The 25109-nt window shown below is 43.2% G+C and overlaps 1 protein-coding gene and 1 long non-coding RNA gene across 2 annotated transcripts in view; both read right to left on the bottom strand.

Annotated features, from left to right (window-relative positions):
- Reep3 (receptor accessory protein 3) overlaps window positions 1-25109 on the bottom strand; it is a 79720-nt gene that overhangs the window by 42423 nt on the left and 12188 nt on the right. The window contains exon 2 of the mRNA XM_028877216.2: window positions 4407-4479. Coding sequence (XP_028733049.1) covers window positions 4407-4479 — 73 coding nt within the window. The remainder of the gene's footprint in view (window positions 1-4406; window positions 4480-25109) is intronic.
- Window positions 7098-9573, bottom strand: LOC114698521. Its single transcript, XR_003735367.2, has 2 exons — window positions 8641-9573; window positions 7098-8428 (listed from the first exon to the last, which is right to left on the bottom strand). It is a non-coding gene; the product is annotated as an uncharacterized LOC114698521 (long non-coding RNA).

Here is a 25109-nt window from a genome sequence, read left to right as displayed (position 1 = left end):
GCTGATGGAATTAAGGCCAAGCATCAGACAACCTTGAGGGGTGGGCCCAATCATTCATAATGGACCTTACAAGAGGAAGAGGAAGGCAGAAGGCCAAAAGGCCAGTGCTGGCAGCATCCAAAGATCTCAGCCCTGAGCTATTTATTGGCTGTAAAGACACAGGGATTGAGCCTGAAGCCAAGGAATGTGGGCAGCTTCCAACTCTGAATGATGCAGATCTTCCATCAGACTAGAGTCTCCAGAGGGCACACAGCCAGGTGGACACATTTTACATTTCTGAACTCTAGGGATGTTTGAGAATATTTTGTGGCTTTACATCTAGAATAGTGTGGTAATTGGGAAGAGCAGAAACTAGGCATGGTAATATGCTAATATGTACCATATGCATGGTGCACGCATTGTTTCAAGGAACACACACAACACCTCAAACGTGGCTTCTCAGAGTCTTGCTGTTAGATCAGTGGGTGACTGGGTGGTCTTCAGTCTTCTTATAGTCTCTCCTGCTTCAGTGCCACTCAGTGTTAATTTTCCGCACTCACTGTATTTTCAAAGCTGAATTGATTACAAAGCAATGATCAAATCAGATCTTTCTATTTCCCTAGTTTCTCTTCAACTATTCATTACAGTGGCCTTCCCAAAGACAGTTAGAAGAGCTGTTACTGTTGTTGTTACAGGATCGTAGCAAAACTGTAAGAAAATAGTTGGGCAGTGGTGGCATACACCAAGTGGCAGCACTTGGAAGGTAGAGGCAGAGGCAGGCAGATCTCTATGAGTTTGAGGCCAGATTGGTCTACAGAGTGAGTTCCAGGACAGCCAGGGCTACACAGAGAAACCCTGACTTGAAAAACAAAACAAACAAAAATTACAAGTAAATAATAATGAAATATTATTTAATGAAAAATTAGTAACGAATTATCCCTTAAAAACAATTGTGTAAGGGTTAGGAGCGTGGGTCACTTGCCTAAAACGAACAGGGCCTTGGACTCAATTCCTAGAATTGCAAAAGAAGGGTATTGATCTGCTAAATCACCAGAACAACTTAAATCAACATGCTAAGCACATATTTAAACACTCTATATTGTATATGTTTTAGTTTCTTCAATTTGAATAAGAACGTTAGTGGATTTTCTTATGCAGGCTAAGTTATTTTCAGCACATGAGGGAGAATTAAAATCTCAGAAGCACATTATCATTCATTGTCTTACATTTTCAAATGATCCTGCAATAAAAATCTGAGTGCAAGGGAATAAAACACATAAACTTCTGTCTTCAAGTGGAGCTGGGTGTGATGGCACATGCCTTTGATGCTGGCACTTGGAATGTAGAGGCAGGAGGTTCAGGGGTGTAAGACCAGCCTGAGCTAGCAGCTACATAGTGAGCTGGAGGCCAGTCTGGGCTACTTGAGACTATGACCCAAAAAGAAAAAAAAAGTAACAAAAAACAAAACGAAAGAAAGTACAACTGATGCATAATCAAAGTAGACTCAACTTTTTTTTATAATTAGATCAACCTCTAAATAGCCATTTTCCTTCTTTTTGTAAGCATTCATTTATACATATTAGTGATTTATTTATACTTAATACTTTTATATTCTTATTGCTGTCCATTTAGCTTGTTTGCATATGTTTGCTTATGTATGCACATACGTATATACGTATATACGTACATATCTATCTATCTATCTATCTATCTATCTATCTATCTATCTATCTATCTATCTATCTATCATCCATCTGGGACAGGCTGTCTTCTGTCTGTCTGTTTATCTATCTCCCTACTCATCTGTGTACTTGTCAATCTGTCTGGGACAGGGCATCTATCTACTGTCTACCTACCTATCTATTTTCTATGTGGGACAGGATCTCTTCACTCTGTAGTCCAGGCTAAGCTCAAATCCTCAGTGATTCTGCCTCATCCTCCCAAGTGCTAGGGCTGCAGGCATGTTCTTCTACCCTTGGCCTGGGAATGCTTTGGAGGTGACATGAGTCCACAGTTGAAAGACATACCACCCAGTTCTTCCACGGCACAGTTACTAGAATCAGAAAAAACGATTCCATTGAATAGACACTGCAAATGGATTTCTGCATTTATTAAATGCTGGCCAATGGTATACTCCATGGCTCATATTTTCATGGCATTTTAGAGATTATGGGTCATTCATATTTTTTACCATTGGAAAGAGAATTCCAAGTAAAGAATCTCACCGTAGAGCCGTGTTGTCTAGGAAACTGTGAAAGGCTGTGCTATGTTACATTTGGCTAAAAGCACTAAGTTGACAGTATTTCACGAAAATCACTAAGTTGATAGTACTCCAGGTCTATGGAAACAAATAAAAACATTGGTGGTATATTCCTGTGTCTCTGAGGGGTTCTGCATCTTTGTTTTACTAGTGGTTCATTTTCCTTTTCATTTTATTTTTACAAAAGCAATGGCAAATGACTTCTAGAAACAAAACAAAGTTGCTTCATCCCCAGCACCACAAAACACAGAACACAAAACAAACATAACCAAGCAGGTCCTTCACCACAGGCAGCTTGAGAAATGCTGTAAATGAAAAGCAAGTGTTGTTTTAAAAACTAACATACGCCAGCACTATAACATGGTACGTGAAACATTTATTACAGTATATATTGAAATATGTCCCTTCAAGCCATGTATAAAATGAATTTAAATTAGTATGACTTAATAGGCTTCCATGTCTTAAGACTACTTTCCCAATCCTAGATCCAAGAGATCTGTATCATAAAAGGATTTAAAAACTCCAGAGCACACCCAAGTAACTTCTCTACCTCTCATAAATGTATTTCACCATTATCACTGGGGTATATGGGTCTATGCATACATGCACCTCATTACAAAAATTGGCTTTATATGAAAGAGAAAAATGACCATAAAAGTTCAATAGGTTAATTGCCAAAGTTTCAGCCAGTGGCTCTCGGCAACCTCAAATACCTGCAAACAGACTCTCAAGAATCAAGACTGGATTTCTGATCTTTGTGATCTCTTAAGAATTGGACGACAGACCTGGCAACCAAGGTCCCTCACAAAGAGCCACAGTAATAATACACCTCCAAGAGCCCAAAGCGGGCACTTGAGCCGATGCCCACACGGGTGTGTTTGTGCCAGCATTACTCATGAGAGCCCAAAGACAGGAGCAGTACAATTCAAACGTCTGTCAGCGGACGAGCAGATGAGCAGCCCATTGTTTGGTTACCCAATACAATGGAGCACTGTTCCAGCCATCAAGAGGAACTGAAAAGGCTGAAACATGTGAAAACACGGATGAACCTAAAACGCATCACGGCAGGCAAAAGAAGCCAAACACACAAAAGGTCACTATGACAAGATTCTGTTGACGGGAATGTCTCCAGGGAGCACAACCTAATGAGCCGGGGTTTCACTTTAGATTGAGGAGAGCTCCAAGGAGACGGCGTCTGTTGTCTGTACAGCACCGAGAAGGTACTAAATGCAACCAGATTGCTCATTTAGAAATGGATATTCCGGCTCCTGAGTGTCACTCAAAAAAGGAGACCCACTGATTGGTTCGAGTTATCTCATACTGTCTGCTTTTCTTTTGATTAACTGTCCAAGGTACACATTTGTCATTCGCTGGAAATGCACTCTAATAAAACAGAAAGCTAAGCCAGGGCTCAGGGCTCCCAGGCAAGTATGAGGATCCAGGTTCAGAAGCCCCAAACAACACAAACTGCTGGGCACTATGACACATGCTTGTAACCCTGGTACGGGGGAGACTGGGATGGATGGGATTCTTTAGCTCTTTGGCTCCCTAGCCTAATGGAACCAGTTAGCTCCAAGTTCCCAGAGAGACCCTGTCTCAAAGAATAAAAAGAGAATGCATCCTACATCTTCCTCTGGTCTCCACATGCATGTGCACTAAGGTGTGCCCCCATGCATGCGAAGACACACAAAGCAAAACAAAACAAAACAAAATCATTACAAATAAAGTTAGCTTCAAGCCTGCCATTGTCAACAGGGATGAGGCAGGCACTCGTTCAATCAAAAGAGAGAGGAGATCCATGAAAGCAGAGGCTTTGTGCAGGAAGATGCATTCTCAGGGTATCTGTAGAATCACAGACCGGAAAACTACAACCGGTCCTCCAAAGCTGGACCAGCAAACAAGCCGGCCCACAGACCCGAGTCCACTGTGAGTCAGACTGCCCGAGCAGCCCATCCCCCCTCCTGGGAGCTCTGCACTTCTTGAAGTGCCAGGGGTCAGGGAAGGCTACTTGAAGCTTTACTGTTAGCTGCTGTCAAAGTTAGCGTTTAAAAAACGATTATTTTCATGCCTACACAAAACCTCAATCTCACTCTCCCAAACAGCAGCAGTCATCCGAGGTTTGTGTACTGTTGACGTGTAAAATGAGAATGACTGAAATTTTACTTACATATTCCTTGACATTTTTCGTCTTCACAGCTTTGTAGGAATAGTACGCCGGATAGAGCATTCCAAACACCAGCCTGGAAGGAAATACATTGATTAATTCAACACAGGGGATGATGCTTCTAAGAGCTCTAGACTTAACTCAGGAAACATGTGAAGATGGTAAATTCACATGTCTACAAAATCACACAGAAACCAAGTCTACCCCGAGAGGCAAATTACAAACATATTCTTTAAAAACAAACAAAACAAAAACTGACTGTAGTAACGCTCTGGATAGCAGCTTCATGGCAATGAAAACTTTGCCTTTTGAGAAAAACAACCAATTAACCAACCAACTAGCCAAAAAAAAAAAAACCAAAAACCAAAAACCAAAAACCACCCCCCCTTGAAAACTTTTAAAGTATCTTTTTCTTATTACCAAAAAGTGTTTCATTTTTCCTTTCCTGAAGAATATTTAAAAAAAAAAAAAAAAAAGGAAATCAAAAGTAGAAATTGTCCCAACTCTACCAGTTGGAGGGAATCTCATATAATTTTTAAAAATTATTATATAGAGATCCTATTCTTCCATCAGAGAGCAAACTCCACACACACACACACACACACACACTCTATTGTGGTTAAAAAAAAAAAACAAAAAAACTTCACTTCACATTTCAAATTACCAGTTTGAGCAGCAGTGGCATTTATTTATTTATTTATTTATGGTTTTTCGATACAGGGTTTCTCCAACTAGTTTTGGTGCCTGTCCTGGATCTCGCTCTGTAGACCAGGCTGGCCTCGAACTCACAGAGATCCGCCTGCCTCTGCCTCCCAACTGCTGGGATTAAAGGCATGCGCCACCGCCGCCCAGCAGCAGTGGCTTTTATATATGACACAGCTGTGAAGTAGTACTCAATATCAGTTATGATTTACATTAAAATAACCTAAGCATGGGGAGAGGGATGGATCTGAGAGGAACCAAGAGGGAGAAGTGTGTATGTGCGTGGAGTGATAGGATCAAAACACATTGTATAAATGTATGAAATTCTCAAATACATATTAAATATAACTAAGCATTTATAAAATTACTTTAAATCACCAACAGGATTTAATTCATTTATTGATATCAGTAAACATACAGAGGAAGGACAGACAGACGCGTCACAACAGAACAGGGCTTACAGTTAATTTGTGTGTTGCAGATGGAATGTATGTCCTCAAAAGTTACTCAATAGGTCTAATGCCAATGTTGCGGATTCCCACTATATTTATAAATTTTGGTTACCATCTGAGTACTTGCTATTGCAGATAACACTGTGGGAAACAGTTCTCTGAAATCATACTTTCTCAAGCAGCTTTTACCTACTTCAAAATACCTCCAGAGAGATTGTTTCCTTTTGTGTTCTTACATACTCAAATCATGTCTGACTCAAAATATGCCAGGTAAATGATAATACCCTGAACATTAGTAAATCTGATTTTTTTCAAGTGTTTACTAGTATCTGTTCATGTCCTGAGACAGGGCTTTCCTCTGTGTAGCCCTGTCTGTCCTGAAACTAGCTTTGAAGACCAGGCTGGCACTGAACTCAGAGATCTACCATATGCCACCAATATCTGATATTATTTGTATTATTTTAAGCAGCCCTTTTATCTTAGTTTGCAAGTTTTTCAGAAAACTTAGAAAGTATACAAATCGTTTCTATATATGCCATGTACAGTTCCCCATTATTACCTTACATTGGGAACATACACTGTCGCCTTGGCCCAGGGGCTTCCTCTGTCTTCACCTAGAATATGTTCTCTGCTCCAGGCCCCCACCCAGTAAAACACATCATACTCACATGTCTTTACACTTCTCTTTGGCCTGCACATGTCATACTTTCCTTGATGCTAAGGTCACTATGACAGTTTTGAGTATTGGTCAAGTGTACTTAGGATATTTCTCTATTCAAATTGGATGTTCTTCTCATGATTAGCCAGAGGGATAGATGGGTTTTGTGGAGTAGACCACAGAGGCTAGGTACCATTGCTATCATATTATATCAAGGTCACATATTACCAACAGAAATCATCAGTGTGTGTGTGTGTGTGTGTGTGTGTGTGTGTGTGTGTGTGTGTGTGTTAACCTTGATCAGTATGTAGGCCTGTTAGACTCTGCCCACTGTAAAATTTTGTTTTGTTTTGTTTCTTAAGATGGAGGTCTTGGCCAGGTGGTGGTGGTGGTGGCGCACACCTCTAATCTCAGAATTTGGGAGGCAGAGGTGGGTGGATTTCTGAGTTTGAGGCCAAGGTCTACAGAGGGAGTTACAGCCAGGGTAACACAGAGAAACCCTGTTTCAAAAAACAAACAAAAAGATGGAGGTCTTGCTATACGGCCCAGGCTGGCCTTGAGCTTGCAGTCTTGAGCATCTGCCTGTAACTCCCACGTGCTGTATTAGACAGACATGTGCTATTACGCCTGGCTGAGACGGATGTCTACTTTTCGTTCTTTTTAAAGACTTATTTTATATTTAAGTATGTGCGTGTGTATGTAGGTGTGTATGAGTGAAGGTGCCTACTCAAGTCAGAAAAAGGCACCAGGCACTGGGTCCTCTGGAGTCGGAGTTACAGAAGCTGTGAGCTGCCTGACATGGGTGCTGGGGGTTTGGGTCTTCTGCAAGAGCACAGCATGGCTCAACTACTGAGCCGTCTCTCCAGCCTGTCCTCCTTTTTCCTCTTGTGGTACTGCCGATTGAGCCTGAGACCTTTTGCAAGTGCTCCATCACTGAGCCCTAGTCCCGGCTGATGAATCTTTCTCTCACTGAGTAAATATTTACATCTCTATTTTTAGCTCGCTCATAGCTTTTATTTTATATGTATTTATTTTGAGACGGTGCTTTCCTGGTGGTTTCCTTAGGCCTGAGTTTGTGGCTTTATGTCCCCAGGTCAGAAGAGAAATGGCAAGTTCTCTCTTGCTGGGGATTTTATCTTCAGCAACTGGAAGCCACACCCCTGAGAATCTCTGCCTCGCCCAGCAACAGAACCCTGTAATTGCCACCTACCAGAAGCATTGACTCTCAGTCTCTGGTTCTGGGATTTTTAGCCCTGCCACAGAGCCCAGGACTTTTAGTTTAACAGCAAATCTCCTACAAAGCTGAATAAAAACAACTATCCAAGTATAAAAGAGAACTGGATTCCCAGCGTCGCCATGTGCTGAACCTCACTGTGCACTCGAGGCATCGGTGTGTAAATTACCAGGCACAGTGGTATTTTCCATAGCCACATACACACATTTAACCCACTCTGTATTTCTCCTTAGGTCTTGCACACCGTCACGACAGTATCTTTCACACTGCTACATAACAGACTGGAGCTCAGTGCAGCAGTCTTGGTCTCTCTCTCTGGATCTGTCACCTCCTGCCCCTGGACCATACAATCTGTTCCCAGGCCTGTTGGCTCTTCTTGGTGAGAGCAGATGCACCCATTTTCCTGCTTTCTTTTCAATCTCGTATTCAGGGCCAGAAAGATAGCTTAACAGATACAGGTGTTGGTCACCAAGCCCGATGACCTGAATTCAATACCAGAACCTAAATGGTAGGAGAGAGATGACATCAACAAGGTATCCTCTCACCTCCACACTTTCTCTGTGACACACACACAAAATAGAAACAACAACAAAAATCGCACAGCCAGTAACACACTGGGCTCATGGCATCCGGCTGACACTCTGGCTAGTCTCCATATGCTCCTGTGCACTGGCAGGCTAGTTTCTAATGGACCTGCTGCACCGCCATGCTCCAGGAGGTCACTAGCTGGCGACCCCAGTCCCTTGCTGACCAGCCTCTGCGGGGGAGGGGGGGGGACGGGGGACGACACTCTTCAAAACAGAATTAGAAAATCACCACCTGATCCAAACCCTCTGCCCCCGTGTGGGCCTTTCCTTCCATCCAGAGCGGAACTTCCTGCCTGGGGCTCACCCTTCCCTAATGCTGTCTTCCTGGCCTCTTTCTGTTCTGTCTTATTCCTGCTTAATCAAGTCCTCAGGCGATGACCCCAAGCTCTTACCTTCTTTTTTTTTTTTTTTTTTTTTTTTTTTTTTTTTTTTTTTTTTTTTTTTTTTTTGGTTTTTCAAGACAGGGTTTCTCTGTGTAGCTTTGCGCCTTTCCTGGGACTCACTTGGTAGCCCAGGCTGGCCTCGAACTCACAGAGATCCACCTGCCTCTGCCTCCCAAGTGCTGGGATTAAAGGCGTGCGCCACCACCGCCCCAAGCTCTTACCTTCTTATATAGAACATCTGAGTTATGGTCATTCTAAATTTTACAGAAATCTTAGTCAGACTTAGTCATTCTGCATTTGGTATGATAATTTTAGATGGCTTAATGTATTATTTAGTATATAATTGGCTTTCAAAACAGATGCTTTTCTCAAATACAGTTGATACTCTGCATACAGGTGTGTTGTCCTTATTTAATTTGTTTGTTTGAGACAGGGTCTCCTTATGTAAACCAGGCTGGCCTTTACGTCAGATAGATATCCTCTTGCCTGAGTGTGGGATGAAAGGTGCCTGATTTGCCCTTATTTTTAAATCTTTACATTGAACAACAACAACAACAATAAAATCAAACAAGTAGACAATCCCTAACGCCTCTCCTTTGTAGTAACAGAAAACATCATTGCTTTTCATTTGCAACTTGGGAAAGAGAAAATATCTTTGTAAATAGTGGGGTGGGTTTTAAGGACTGAGCCTCTATTAGCCTGGTGGGTTATTAGTGTCCAATGTGAACACTGCTGGGTAACTTATTAGTAACATGAGTGCTGTTTTCTGGGGGTTGTTGTTGAGAGAGGTGTTATGTCCTTGAGTAGGGTTTACTGTTAATGTTTGTAACCTGGGAGGTCGGGCATGGAGCCAAGGCATGCACAGTTATAAAATGAAAAGTGCATTTTAGGAGGCCACCTACAACATCAACTTGAGCTTTATAAAGGGAATATTTACTCCAGATAAAATTCACCTAGAAATTTGAAATTTTTAAAAAAGTTATACAGGCAGAAAGAAATAGTTACTCACTTCCTCTTCATCTTATTTCCACCTAAAGCGAGTGAACATGGCCAAAAAATTCAAGATAGCCTATACCTCCAGTAAGGCAAAGTGGCTCCTTGAATTGTATGAATTGAAAAATGGCCATGGTTAAACACCCCCCCCCACTCTCACTGTTTAGAAGGGAATACCAATATATTTACCTTACTAGGAATATATGAAAATACACACTGAATTGAAAGGACTATTATTCTTAGCTATCCACGGTGGTGCACATTTGTAATCCTAGCACTTGGGAGGCTGAGGCAGGAGGATTACAGAAACTCTTAGGCCAGCCTGGGCTATCAGTCTCAAAAAAACAGAACAAAACAATCCAACCAGCCAAATAAACAAGCATGAAAATCATCTTTAGATTAATTGTATGTATGTGAGTGTTTTGCCTGTGTATGTACGTGCACCACGTGCCTGTCAGATGTCCTGAGAGGTCAGAAGATGACAGCAGATTTCCTTGGGGGTATAGTTAGACTTGGTTGTGAGCTGCCTCGTAGGTGCTGGGAATTGAACCTGGGTCCTCTGCAAGAGCAACAAGTGCTCTTAACTGCCAGGTCAACTTTCCAGTCCCCAAAGAAGTAGTTTTTAAAACAAGATAAACAGGGACTGGAGAGATGGTTCGGTGGTTATGAGCACTGGCCGCTCTTGCAAGAGGACCCAGATTTAGATCTCAGCACCCACATGGCTCCAGCTCTAGGAGATGTGACACTTTCTTCTGACCCCTGTGAACACCAGGCGTGCATATGGTATACATATATCAGGCAGGAAAATACTCATACACATAAAATAAAATTTAAAAACATCTAAAATATTTTGAATGGAGTAGATAACACATGGATTAAACAGTCATGTAGTCATACCTAAAAAAAGAGGTCAATAAATATCACAGATAATAGTTACCTTCAGCATTACATTCCCCTAAAATCTTTATATTACAAATTAGTTCTCTAACACTATAAAATAATCCAAGCTACAGACTGTTAAAACAAATATAACGCAATTAATCTGATAGGCCCACATATTTTCAAGGTATAATGTTAGCTGGCAAATTCTTATGTGACTCCTTCCTGAAGCAAACAAATACATGGTATCATATTAAGGGACAAGACGAAATGAAAAAGGAAACCTCAGTGAGACTAGAAATTAGCTAAAACAGGAGAAGTGATATCAAGTAAACAAAACCAACTAGAGGAGCAAACATCAGAAGGATGGAAGGCGGAAGCACCAGGCTGGTCTGGGGGAGTTAACATAATCAGCAAGCCACCCTCAGAAGGCAACACGAAGTGTGATGACATCCTACACCACTATCAAAGAGGATGTAGTCTCTCCCCGAGATGCCTGAACACCAGTAGGCTGGAGCAGAGATGACCAAGCGCAGAGGTTCCGGCCCCAACAGACGGGCTGGAGCAGGCACAGCCAAACCACAGCGGTTCTTCCTCCAGCCCCACTCCTGTGGTAAAGACAGGCCACCAGTCGCTCACCACATTCAGTTCTGCGGTGTCAGCAGGGATCCTCAGCCTCACACCTAGAGTCTGAAGCTACACAGAGCTGCCTGGGATCCTCACTGCCTTGTTCTACAATCTTATTCCTCCAGGGATAGTCATCCTGACACTGGATCAAGTTTGATCACCAGATTATATCTCTAGGTTGCTTAGCTCCTTTGGGAGAAAAAGTATTACATTTTTAATTTTTCTTGAAGTATAGAAACTGCTGTGTACTGGAGGGACAGTGTCAAGGGCAGTGTGCTTGTACTCTTGCACACGAAATTCCATGTATGAGGTTTACTTTGGGATTCAGTACTACAATATAGTGCTTAAGTGCTTAGCACTTTTCTTTCTTTCTTCTTTTAAAGTAATGCTCTCATTTCTATTTAATAAGATGACATTATGCCTTTCTTTTTCACGGACTGCCAGGAAACTAAGACTCAAATCTGTTTTTTATTCCATCAATTATGGTGGCCCACTGTACTGGCACATTTGCATTGTTATTTCCAACATTTCTCTGATTTGCTATTCTCTTCTCAATCCTCCTACTTTTCCTCCACATATCCATTTGGTAAAAAAAAAAAATTCTCAGATAATCCGAAAGAGCACAGCAAAGAATCATGCAGTTATGATGTGGCAGTCAGTGTGGTTAGGCAGGAACGGCTTTCCGGGGCTCAGTGACAGGACACAGAACCTAAGGAAAGCACTTGCCTCCCAAGCAGGAAGACTGACCTTTGACTCTCAGCACCCATGAAAAAGATGGGTGTGGCGGCGTGATTGTAATCTCAGCACTGGGGAGGTGGAGAGAGGTGGATTCCCAGGGTTCAATGGCCAGCCTTTCCAGTCTACTTTGCAAATTCCAAGCCAGTGAGAGACCCTGTTCCAACAAACAAGGCAATGACCGCCACCACCAGGGTATGGATGGTGTTCCAAGGAGGGATAGTGTTTTGGCCTCCATACGTTCCGCACGGCATCACACCATGCACCCCTTTCTCCCGGCACCTGCACACACAAAACAACGGCACACAGCTTCCATAACGGAGCTATGAGTATATAACCTCAACTTAATCCTACCAGTGTTATTCGAAGAGCCTCGTCTGTACAAATTGTCCGATGTACTGTTGTTACACACTTTACACACTTTACACAGGTGACTAATTTAAACAGAATTAGGTGGGCTAGAGAGATGGCCCAATGGTGAAGAGCATGTACGTCTTTCAGAGGACCTGAATTTAGTTCCCAGCGTTCAGTCCCATGGTGGCTCTCAACTGTCTGAACTCCAGCTCTAGGGGATCCAATGCCCTCTTCTGAGCTCCATGGGTACCAGTCACACATGCATACATGCAGGGAAAACACTCATTTACATAAAAATAAACAGAATTATTAAAAATGCAAAGCAGAAGTCATTTGAGACATTCTGGTTCAGTAGAGGTGAACATGAAAACAGTGTCTTGAATGCTCTTTTGTTGTGGTGGTGTTTTTTTCCGACAGGGTTTCTCTGTGTAGCCCTGGCTGCCCTGGAACTCACTTTGTACAGTAGACCATGACATCTGTGTGCTCTCTGATCACCCCCACATCCATTTAAGAATTTTATTAATAATCTACTTTACAACAGTAGTGTTCTGATTTTTTTTTTCAGACTATTTTTCCCTCCTAGGGAAAATCTCCCAGCCCCAACACACACACACACACACACACACACACACACACACCTGTCCAGCTTCTGAAGACCCACTGAACTTAGAAGAGCCAGGGCACCTGAACTTCTGCATTCCACATCTTCAACAGCTATGGTTCAACAATGTGCTCACTCTCATTTTAGATTAAAACTGATTCCGTGGAAACAATAGGTTATCACCATGAGTTCAGTCCTAACTGGATTTAATTTTCTTTTCTGAGATAGAGTCATGTAACATAACCAAAGCGGTTTCTACCTCATGACCTTCCTGCCTCAGCTTTCCTAGTGCTGGAACAAGTGTGGGATTATGTCCCTAACTCTAACCCAGTGGTTCTCAACCTTTGGCAACCATCTATCTCAAAAAATATTTACCTTTTGATTCATAGCTAGCAAAATTATAGTTATGAAGTAGCAATTAAAATAATTCTATGGTTGGGGGTCACAGCAACCTGAGGAACTATTAAAGGGTCTCAGCATTAGGAAGCCCTAACTGGATGTGTAAATTTTCTTTTGAGAGTTTTTGTTTTTGTTTTTTTGAGACAGGGGTTCTCTGTGTAGTTTTTGGTGCCTGTCCTGCATCTTGCTCTGTAGATGAGGCTGGCCTTGAACTCACAGAGATCCGCCTGGCTCTGCCCCCCCCCCCCAGTGCTAGGATTAAAGGCGTGTGCCACCACCGCCCAGCGAGATTTTTTTTTAATGTGTATGGGTGTTTTGCCTGAATGTTGTTTATGGACCATGTATATGTAGTGCCCTTGTAGGGTAGAAGAAGGCATCGGAGATGGCTGTGAGTTGCCATGTTCTGAGCAGAGCTTTAAGGTATCATGAAAGGAATTTATTATCTTGACTTTTGTAGAACTTGACTCTTGACTTCTTATAGGAACTTGATCGACTGTGATAAAGTGAGTTACATGGGTAAACTAAAAGAGCAGTTTGCAAACTTTCAGGCAGGCAGGGTCTCAGCACTCCTCAAATTCACTCTGGGGTTGACCCTGAGACTGTGGTTCTCCTGCTTGTTGTACCCCCAGCTCCCAAGGGCTGGAATTACAGGTATTTGCCACTGTGCCAATTTTATATGGTGCTGAGGCTGGACCAGGCTTTGTGCACAATGGGCCAACACTGCCAGCTGAGCTTATACGCCCACAACTTAGAAACCTTTGTAGACAATCAATTTTTTTGCTTTCCTACGAACAACGATTAACAGCCAGTTCAAGGTCAAGTGCACACAGTATGCTCAGTCCAGTTATGAACTTCCCTTGTGAGTCACTGTGGCATTGTTTAAGCTGCCAGTGAATGCGGGACCCCTGTCAACGCAACGTGTGACTTCTGTCCTTACAGAGGTTTGCTGATGATAAAAATCTCCACTAGTAATTCTTCCTCAGCTACAGCTAAGAGGCTATATAGCCTAAAAGAAAACAGCCAAGGAGAGAAGCTGAGTCTGTGCAGACAACATCCCCCAGATCCTGACTTTCTAGAATGAAAGGTTCAAGTTTTAAAACTGTCAAGGACAGAAAGAGACAGCACCACTCCTCAGGGGAGAGAGACTTCGTGCACATTTTCAAGTTGGAATTTTCATGTTGTCAGAGCTGAACCCTCATTTTATGCACAGCTTCAAATTTCTACTCTAAAAGGAAAGAGAAAGCTAGAGGGAAAAAGAAAACACACACACACACACACACACACACACACACACACACACACACAGAGCACATCACTCCTCACCCCGCCCCCCTTTGCTCATCCCATCACCCCGTCTCCCCTGCGTAGCCATGCTCTCACTCGTATCTAAAGGGTCTACTGTGTGGTAAACCCTAGCCCGTGAAAAGTGCTTCCAAGAACGCTGAGGGGTTGGTGGTGTAGCTGAATGGGTAGAGAGCTTGTCTAGCAGGCATGAAGCCCTGGGTTCAATCTCCAGCATAAACACAAACAGGGATGGGGTGTAGTGGTACACACCCACAAACCCAGGGCTGGGAGAAGAGGCATGAGGGTCAGAAATCCAAGGTTATCCTTAGGTATTTATTAGGTTCTAGGCCAGCCTGGGCTACCCACATGAGACCTTGACTCAAAGGAAAAAAAAAAAAGTAGGTGATATAAATGTTATTGTGTTATTTCTACAAATGATAGAAGCAAAGTTCAGGGAGTCTAAAGACTAAAGAGTTTAAGAATGACTCACTCAGCAAGGAAGGGTTGACCTGGAAACATAATAACCACAAGACTTTTCAGTTCAAGACCTTTGCTCTCCTATACCCCCAACAAAACCCACACAAAAGTTCATCTTACTTCAGACATTGTATAGCAGCCCACTTCTCCCACACTAGCAGATGAAATCAATATTTGGAAGATAGATCTAAGTCATCTCAGTTGTGATCTGCTAATAGAAAATTGTCCTAAAGAGACCTGAAGCCCATTTGTAAAGTGGTGTACTGGGTGCTGAAAGGGCCATCCTAAACTTTAACCATGACACATCATATTCCGGATCCCATCGAACTCGTTAGGTAGCCAGACTCAGAGTGCTCATGATTACTCATCATCTGGCCGACTTCTGACTCCTGAGGAACTCTTCCCTCAGGAACTGCAGGCTTTATTTAGCCTCTTAAGCACAGGATCTGTAAAACCACACTTACCATTAGCCATCCTGATTTACAGAGAATTTAAGAGTTGAGTTGTAACCTAAGATTTAAAATGAAATAAAGCAAACAAACAACAAAAAAACCCCCAAACCAAAACACAGCTTCTGGTGAAGAAGAGGGAGGAGGAGGAAGAAGGAAGAAGGAGGAGGAGGAGGAGGAGGAGGAGGAGGAGGAGGAGGAGGAGGAGGAGAAGGAGAAGGAGAAGGAGAAGGAGAAGGAGAAGGAGAAGAAGAAGAAGAAGAAGAAGGAGAAGAAAGCATATACAAACCAGTTCTGAAAATGTTGAGAAAATTTCCTTTCCTAAAATATACCCGACTATGCAAATGAAAAGGAGCCTCGCAAGGCAAGCCATATGCAGGGATTCGTGCCTTGCTGAGCAGTATCTCCAACTTCCCAGAATGAAGTCAGTCTAAAACCTCTGCCAACACGCCCCACAAAACACCCATTCCTACTGCGCCACCTAAGCGTCAGTCCCCTCCAGTCACCCCAGAAAGCTCTGCTAGGATCTGCCAAGCTGAAGAGAGCTTAGCAGTTTGTCTTCTTTTATTTATTTATTTATTTTTCCTAGGGTTATTTCAAGACAGGGTTTCTCTGTGTAGCAGCCCTGGTTGTCCTGGAACTCATGCTATAGACTTGACTAGCCTTGGATTCACAGAGATCCGCCTGCCTCTGCCTCCGTCATGCTGGGATTTTCGTGGTTCTTAAACTACTTCGTCCATTGCGTTGGCTTCGATCATTCTAGTACTTACAGTATCTCCGATACGGTAACGTTTCCCATGTCACTCCCAATGGGTAGAATAATCCCCCTCTTCATATAGAGAGCACCCCTCCTTCCCAGCTGTCTTTCATTAATGAGGCTGAAAGGCTTGGTAGCCTCATTTCGTAGGACAGGCCATAGTACAAATTATGTTATCAAAATAAATAGCCAGAACATAGTGGTCAGACGCCGTAAAGGCATTTTAAAAGGCTCCTGACATTTTCTTAAGTCAACCACCTAAGAAGAAGGATGTGCAAGCATCTCCTTGAGTGCAGGAAAACCAGGGAGGTGGGTACACCCTTTTCTATCTTGGACAACTGAACAGAAAAAGAAACAAATCAGCCACAAGAACTTCAGCACAACCTAATTTCATCCCGAGTTCAGTCGTTACAGAAACCAGCTTGCTGGCTGCTTGGCACGCCAAGTCCTCTCCTCTCGGGAAGCACTGTTCATGTGTTAGGAAGGGAAGTTTTGGATGACACCACACGGCTGCCTCTCTGAAGAAATGGTGCAGTCCCCCCCCATGCCTGACTTGGTGCCCCCCCCCAACCCTGTAAGAAACATAAAATTAATTAAATAAATTCCCCCGCCCCCACCGATGATTTGTTTTTGTTTTTATTTGTGTTTATGTGTGCATCTCTGTATCTGCCCTAAGTGGGTACCACTGGGAGTCAGAAGACTTAGGGGCCACAGTGAACTACCCGCTGTGCTTAGAGTCCAACAGGCCCCTCTGGGAGAGCAGCAAATGCTCTTAGCCCTGAGCCATCCCTCCAGGCCCTCCCCCATCTAGTTCTCTCTCTGTCTCTCTGTCTCTCAGTACCAGAGATTAAGGCATGGTAGGTAAATACTCTACGACTGGGCTCCATCCCCTGGTCTATTAGGCATTCATTTTGGATGCTTTATTTTGTAAATTTTACAATTTTAATGTTTTTGAGATATACTTAACAATCTCTGCCTTACCTAAGGATACCCCATGGTTGCAATCTCTTCAGAAGCACTGGCTCTCAGCCTCTGGGTCATTTATTTATTTACTATTTATGTACTTAAAATATAATTACACCATTTCCCCCCAAACCCTGTAACCTCTTTCATGTCTTCCCTTCCCCCTTTCAAATTCATGGTCTCTTACTCTTTGCTATTATTATTAATTGGTAGATGTGCGTACACATGTTCCTGTGTGGTTTGTGTGAGAGTTTATTGCTTCTGCAAAGGAACTGAGTTTTGGACCCCAATGCCCACACTGACTGATTCACAACTACCTGTAACTCCAGGTACAGGGCATCTGACATCCTCTTCTGGCCCCTACATATACATGGCATAACACACACACACACACACACACACACACACACACACACACACACACACACACAATTAAAAAAATAAAATAAAGTCTCTGGGACTTTTAGCTGTGCCACTGAGTTCGGACCTTAGTAATTTAATTTTATCCCTCCTGCCCGGCACCAATCCACAAACTTTCCAGTGTTAGAGACTCCTAAGCATGTTAGGTGGAGTGGTGTATGCCTGTGACTCCAGGTCATCCGTGGCTACACAGTAAGCTTGAAGCTAGCACAGGCTACATTCCACCCTATCCTTAACAACCCCTCCTCTGACTCCCCAAAAGAAAAGGAGAAACTTCCAAGTCCACAAGGATCTGAGGTGTAAACAAGAACTTGATTCTCACCGGGCAGTGGTGGCGCACGCCTTTAATCCCAGCACTTGGGAGGCAGAGCCAGGCGGATCTCTGTGAGTTCGAGGCCAGCCTGGGCTACCAAGTGAGTTCCAGGAGAGGCGCAAAGCTACACAGAGAAACCCTGTCTCGAAAAACCAAAAAAAAAAAAAAAAAAAAAACCTTGATTCTCTCTGTATGTAGTATGACATTAAAAACAAATGTGGCCGTGGTGACAGACAGCCCAGAGGGCAGAAGTGCTTGCCCTGCAGCCCTGAGGAACTGGGTTTGAGTCTCCAGCACCCACAGAAAAAAGCTGGGCATGGCAGGGTGCCTGTCACCCCAGCGGCAGCAGCAGGCCGGCCGAGACAAACAGGTAGATATCCAGACATCCCTGGCCAGTCAGTCTAGACAAAATGGCAAAATTCCAGCTCAGGGAGAGACCTCAGCTCAAAGCAACAAAGCAGAGACCCAAAAAGGAAGAGTCTTGAAGTCCTGATCTGGGGTCCATGTGTGCACGAAAGCTCCCTCACAACCACACGCAAATACTTTTTTACAAAAAGTATTTATGTTTTGAGGCAGGGCCTCATGTAGCCTAGGCTGGCCTTGAACTCTGCATTCTCTTGGCCCATCTTTTGAGTTCTAGGATCACAGGCATGCATCATCACATTCAGTTTTATGTAGTGTTGGCGAATGAGCCCAGGGGCTCAGTCCATGTTAGGCAAGCACTTTTATTACTGAGCTGTATCACTGCACCAAAAAGTTTTTATTTTGATTTTTTTGGAAATTATTACCAAAATGTTGAAAACAGTAATTTCTCTGCATAACATCCTTGGTTTTCTAAGGTCATTGGTTGACTATGCTGCCAGTAGTATTTGGTTTCCCTTGTATTCATAAGAGCCCTCATTGTGTGAATGGTTTTTATCACTAGTATGTTGTGGGATATTTTGACTGCCCTGTGACACTCCAGACTGTCAATAAAGTTTACTTTGAATCAAGGGGCGGAGCTAGTGACTAGCTGACCGGAATTAGCCATAGAGAAGTCAGCAGTTTGGATAGAGAACATGCAGAGGAAGGAAAGGGTGGGGATTAGAGTTTGAGTTTCCTTTTGGTTCTGGGGTGAGGGAAGAGATGTTTCTCTTGTGGTATCTCGGGCCAAAAAGCAAGGTCAGCTAGTTGCTACTCAACCTCTCTGAGCTAGTAGGTTTTCACCCCAGCCTTTGACTCCTGAGTCTTATTGATAAACAGAACAATAGAGACTTAATTTAAACCTGCATATCGTGGCCATGGGACTGGGAGCCCCACCAAGCTGTGGCCAGAATGGTTGGGTGCTGATTGCCTGCTGTGGGACCACAGATGATAATTAAAATATCAGTAGATTCATGTGCAGCCATTAAGCTGACAGAAAAACATCATTAGTTTATTTAATACATTATTAAAGACAATTTTTTTTTTTTTTTTTTTTTTAAAACCAGGGCTGGGTGTAACTCAGTGGGTAGAGAGCTTGTCTAGCATGTACAAAGCCTGGGTTCTATTCTTGGCACCACATAAACAGGGTATGACAGTGTATGCCTTGAATCCCAGCACTCATAGCACAGAGGAGGTAGAGGCAGGACAATCATGAGTTTAAAGTCATCCTGGGAAATACAGGGAGTCTGGAGCTAGCCTGGGATACATGAGACCCTGACTTAGAAAACAAACAAACAAAAACCCCAGCAAGTTCTGGTATCTTGGCTTGTTTTCAGTAAGGTCAATCAGTCACAGCTCTGCTTGTGTTCTCTAGGCTGCTGGAGGTGGGCCTTTAAGTAGATCTCTGTGTTTACATTTTGAGAAGCTCTGTTCTAAAATAGACAACCAGAACAGTGTGAATCAAGTCTCTCACTTGGCACTTCCAGGGTTGGAGGTAGCTGAGAGCAGTTCAGAACTCCCCACATCTGATGCAAACTGTAGACATGCATCCCAGAGACCCCCGCTTGGCCACTGACAGAGTGCCTAATGTCTCTCATGTCTATAGTCAAAGAATAAAAACCAAAAACAATAGACCCCAAACCCATTATTTTCATGCTCAAGAATGTATTTTTTTTTCTTTAAATGCACAACCAGTTACTTTTTAAGGCCAACTTCGAACAATCTTGATTTCTATTTGATTGTAAAGATTTAATAGTTTGAAACAAGAACTCCAGGAGATTTAATTCTTTCTCCAAATATATGAAGAGGACTGAAATATGGTTCGGCATTACATAATGTTGCCACCTACTCCCGAAACAGAATTGAGCGCCTAGCAACAGCAGGGGGTCATCTCAGGAGAGCACTGATTGCTCACTGGAGCATTCAAGACACAGATGCCTTCCTGAGCTTATCATGCCCAACCCTGCTGAACACAGGCTGGGTAACCTGGGTCCCAGGCCACCTCATGAACAGTGTCCTCCAATGGTAACAGATGAGATAGTCAGGGAGGGTCTACCTACCTCTCCGTTACAAAAACTCCAAATAAACTGTGAAACCTTTGTAGAAAATATGCATCCTTTACACACATCTGTCGTCCCTTAGGGATGTCTTTTTAGATTTGTATTTATTACTGTTGTGTGCATGATACGTGTGAGTGGGTACACGAGTGTCATAGCATACGTGTGGAGATCAGAGGGTGATTTTTAGAGTCTATACTCTCCTCGCACCTTTACATGGCTTTTCTGGTTGCCAGGTTTGCCCAGTAAGCCCCCCCCTTCCCCCAAGCGGAGCCCTCTAGCTGGCCCGTTGGTTACAACTTTTCTTGGTGTTAAGTTTTCCAATTCTATCTCCCATACTGCAACCAATGGAAGCATGAAGGTGCCTCAAATGTTGGAAGCTTTTCTTTTTCCTTCCTTCATTCCTTTCTTTTTTGGAGACAAGTCTCACTACGCAGTCCCCACCTGTTGATGTGTTCTGAGAGCCGGGATGAAAGGCGTGCTTTTTTTTTTTTTTTTTTTTAAGATGCTTTTCTTAAAATAGTAATTTCATGTTCAAGACAAGACTTATACAACTTTTCAAGCTGCAGGTAAATTTGAACAACCGTAGTTCCCACTCAATCCCAAAGGTGTAGCAGCAATTAAAGACCCCGGGTGCTCTGGCTCCCTTTGCAAAGACATGGAGAATAGGAACACACTTAGCTTTCCACATTACTGCCAGCGTTTTAGAAAGGCACATGCTTTCTGCGTTCCTTGGCTATTTTCATGCACACCACTCCTGATGTAAAATAGCCTGTCCACGTGTCTTTATAAGTTCGGAATATGAGACATAGCTTGCTTTTTTTTTTTTTTTAAGGCGGTAGCTTTATTAGGCCTTATTTTGAGTGAACGCATGGGCTCTCGAGTGCGCATGTGTCAGGGTGGAGGTCAGAGGACAAATGCAGGAGTTGGTTCTCTCCTCCCACCCCGTGGGTGACTGAGGAATGAACTCGGTGGCTGGGCTTGGTGGAAAGGACCTTGACCACTGAGCCATTCCGTCAACCCTATTCTTTGCCTTTACAGACTACTAACATTTTGTCCCATTCTGGTTTCTTCTCCACTTGCCTTGGTGGCTGAGAGAGAAATGTATAATTTTAGTCTACTCCAACTCATCATTATCAGCCTTGCCCTTAGAATGAATGCTGTTGGCCCTGGTTAGGGGTGCCTTTCCCAACCTTGACGTTATAAAAGCGACTTTTTGATGATATTCTAGACACTTTACTGTTATAGCTTTGAAACCACACTGGGACTGACTGTGTGTGGTCTGGGATGGAGGCTATGATCAGAGAGACCAGGATATGTAATTAATACAAGGTGTCATTATAAAGAGCCATCTTTCCCAAGTGCTCTATACTCGACACTCTGTTGCCCATCTCCTGGTTTGTTCCCGCGGGGATGCCACACTGTCTTATGTCCTGCAGACCGATAGGAATCCTCATGCTGGATTGAGTCCTCTCTCCCAGTGCTGTAATCTGGTCCAACATATCACCACCACTGCTGTCAACTGTTGCTGTGAGACTGTTTGGGTAGCCTTTGACTTACGCATTTTTCATACTCCGATAAAACTTAGCACTTTCTTCTTGAAGTTGATTAATTCCCTATGTTATGACCTCATCCAATTTATTTATTCTGAGCATCCACAGCCCACCTGTCAACCTGTCCTCTGGCTTTCTAATAATTCTAAAAAAGAAATCCCAAGTCTAACCAGTGCTGTCACCCTGGTCCAAGGCACCGTTCCTCTTTACTAGTTTGTTCAAAGATCCTATTAACTGACCTCCCCGCTTCCACCCCACTGTCCCCAGTCTGTCCCCACTGCACAGCGATCTTTTAAAACGCAAGATCTGATCCTGTCACTTGCCCCTCTCGTCTCAAACCTGGGTCCTCATGTGCTCAGCACAAATCCCCATGCTTTCAGCAACTGCCTATGCCTCTAGTGACACCACTGCTCTGTTCTAGCCACATGGATCCTCACAGCTGTCACAGCCAGCCACCAGGCTCGTGCCCTTGGCAGGTGTCCTTACTGGGCCTCTCTTCCAGCTAGGCTGAGCTCTTGAGCAGCCCAGGCCCCTACCTCGTGCATGTCTTTGTTCAAGTCAGCCTCTCACTTCCTGAGCCACCCTATTTGAAAGAAGGCATTCCGCCCCTAGACTAAAGGAAAACACAATCCAAACAGTGTCTTATCTTTTGACAGAAACACAACACTAGCAAGAAGTACCCATAGTAACCACAAGCGATTTCAACAGCAGACGTCCATTTGTTTCAGACAGCTGATTTTGTCCTTCTATTTGCAAAAATGAGACAGCTACAGAGATGAATCTAAAGTATGCTAAATACTACGGATGGAAGTCCTTTGCTGACCAGAGATCTGTTTCTTTTTTTCTTTTTAATGTGTGGAGAAGAACCAGGTAAGTTAAGCGGCCTTTGCTTCAGTGAATTAATCTCTAACACATACTTACACAAGGGGAAGGGGACAATTACTCGGAATCTCTAGGCGCTGGGGTACATTTCTTATAGTTTTTGGATTGATGGCCATCTCTCCATTTCTGATTCATCAGTAGTTCGAGCAGAGAATCTACACGTAACTTCTTTAAAGTTTCTTTGCTTCGTTAAAACAATTCTTTCCACAGAGTGTTTTCCTTCCTGGTTTCTCACTAAACATTTACCTTTTCCTGCTTTTCTTTTATTAGTTTCCATGACAACACATTGAACCACATTTTAAATACCATATAGCTTTTCTTAGACTCTAGAGAAAGGACATGGAAGAGAAGTTGGACATAGTCCAGCAGTTTCTTTAGGGCTGCATACACACATACCAGCTATACAGAAACAGGATTCAGAAAATGAACACCCACTCCCAGGATCATTTGGTGAAACTAGCATCATGACAGACTATGTGTGTTCCTATTTGTCACTCAGAAAACTCACGATTTGTGAATCTACTCTCCCCTACCAAGTATCTGAACCTGTAAGAGTTTATTTCTTTGAAGATTAATTATTATTTTATTTACTTTTTAGTTAAGCATAAGTCTGTGTCTGTATGTGGTGATGCTGTGGGCCCTGGAAGAAGGTGTTGGGCCCCTTGGAGCTGGAGTTATAGTCAGCTGAGTCACCATGTAGGTGCTGGGGATCAAACCTGGGTCTTCTGCAAGAGCAGCGGATGCTCTTAACTACGGAGCCATCTCTCTAGCCTTGTAACTTACACTTTTATATTGTGGCTACTTAGCTGGCAGAAATGATTTGGATGAATTTACCTATAGACAAACGAGCATAAGGCTCCAAACCCAGAAACGTTACCAAGGACCCTTTGGAGACATGGCATGCACGGTACTGCAGCAAGTAGCATGAAGCCACTGCACAAATACGAGCTTTTACTGCTTGACAGACTGTGTTCTCATGCTGTGGGCTGGAGACGTGATAACCATTTCTAGGTTCAAACTCACGAGGTACTGAGACAGGGCTCTAAGAAACCCCAGATGGCCCATCTCCCACATTCTTAAGATGCTTCTAATACATTTGCAAGTCATACTAAAAGGACCAACTTTGTCTGAGGGGGATTACTTCTTTCTAAACATTTTTTTAAATTACATTTGTGTGTCTGGGGGAGGGGGGCAAAGGTGTCTATTCTCTCCTCCTACTACGTGGGTCATCAGGCTTTCGGGTAAGCACCCTCACCTGCTGGGTGAGTCATCTTGATGGCCCAGGAGGATTACTTCCTTGTAGACCACTGACTGCTTCTTGTAAGCTTCAGAGGATCTTGAGGGCTCAGAGTGCCTGTTTTATTATCACTTAATAACCAAAACTAACACCATTTCATCATTTTTACTTCCTTGTCTGAAAACGGTGATATTTGGCAGTTTTATCCTGTGTTAGTTTCTGGCACTATTACCGCCAAAGAAATCCAGCATAAGGGTTTATAAATCTGCCTTCATGTTCCATGCAAGGAGGAGCCCTTGGAAATAAGGATGCCCAGCCCCTTCTAGATCCTCTCAATCAGACTCTTTGGGAATGGGTTCCAGGAAAAAGGTTTCTAGAAGCTTCCAAATAAGCTATAGTACTCATGAGCTCTAATGATATGTGTGTCCGTGTGTGCCTCCCACCCTCTTCTTTGTGACAGGGTCTCATTAGTCTGCCCAGGCTGGTTTGGAATGTGAGGGCTCAAGTGATCATCTCACCTCTGCCTCCAGAGTGGCAGGTATCATTGTATTCTAATGAGGCATTCAGCATCTGTCTCTGATGCTCACAAGGTAGTCAGCATCTGTATGAGAATGGATACTGCCAGCACTCAGGAGGCAGAGGCAGGCAGATCTCTGTGAGTTTGAGGTCAGCCTGGTCCATATCGCAAGTTCCAGGACAGCCAGGATTACATAGAGAAACCCAGTCTCAAAACAAAACAAATATAAAAAACAAAAACAAACAAACAATAACAACAAAAAGATAGAAAATGGATACTCTTCTTTAGGAGCACGGAAACAATGAAATAAAGATGTTTTAAGAGGTCAAAGCCATCATTCCATCAATGGTATTTCTCAAATTAAATCATGCTAGAACTGCTTTTCTGGCCCCAAGCTGTAATTTTAAACAATCTCATCTTACAGAATTCATTTTGAGAGGGTGAATAAGGCTGGGAAATCTTTTGAGACAGGGACTCATATATAGTCTAGGCAGGCCTGGAACTTGTGATTCTCCTGTCTCCAACTCTCAAGCGCTAGGTTTACAAGCATGGGTGACCAGGCTCCGTTTCAAGGTCAGAAAATCTTATCTGTTTACCAGGACTTGGTTTCCTGGATTAAAATGTTAGCAAAACATAAAGACTGATAAACCATAGCAAAATAAGAATCCAACCAGTCCTAGAGGGAATCTAGGTCATTCAGAGCCCATATGGAGGTAAAAACACTTTCCAAGCTGAAAAAACTACATTTGCAAAGTGTTTTTACGTCTGAGTGACTGCTGCATTACTGGGGT

This window comes from Peromyscus leucopus, chromosome 16_21 (genome assembly GCF_004664715.2).
Source record: "Peromyscus leucopus breed LL Stock chromosome 16_21, UCI_PerLeu_2.1, whole genome shotgun sequence".
Classification (NCBI taxonomy): domain Eukaryota; kingdom Metazoa; phylum Chordata; class Mammalia; order Rodentia; family Cricetidae; genus Peromyscus; species Peromyscus leucopus.
The sequence above is the reverse complement of the archived record's forward strand: the minus strand, read 5'-3'. Positions and strand labels throughout refer to the sequence as shown.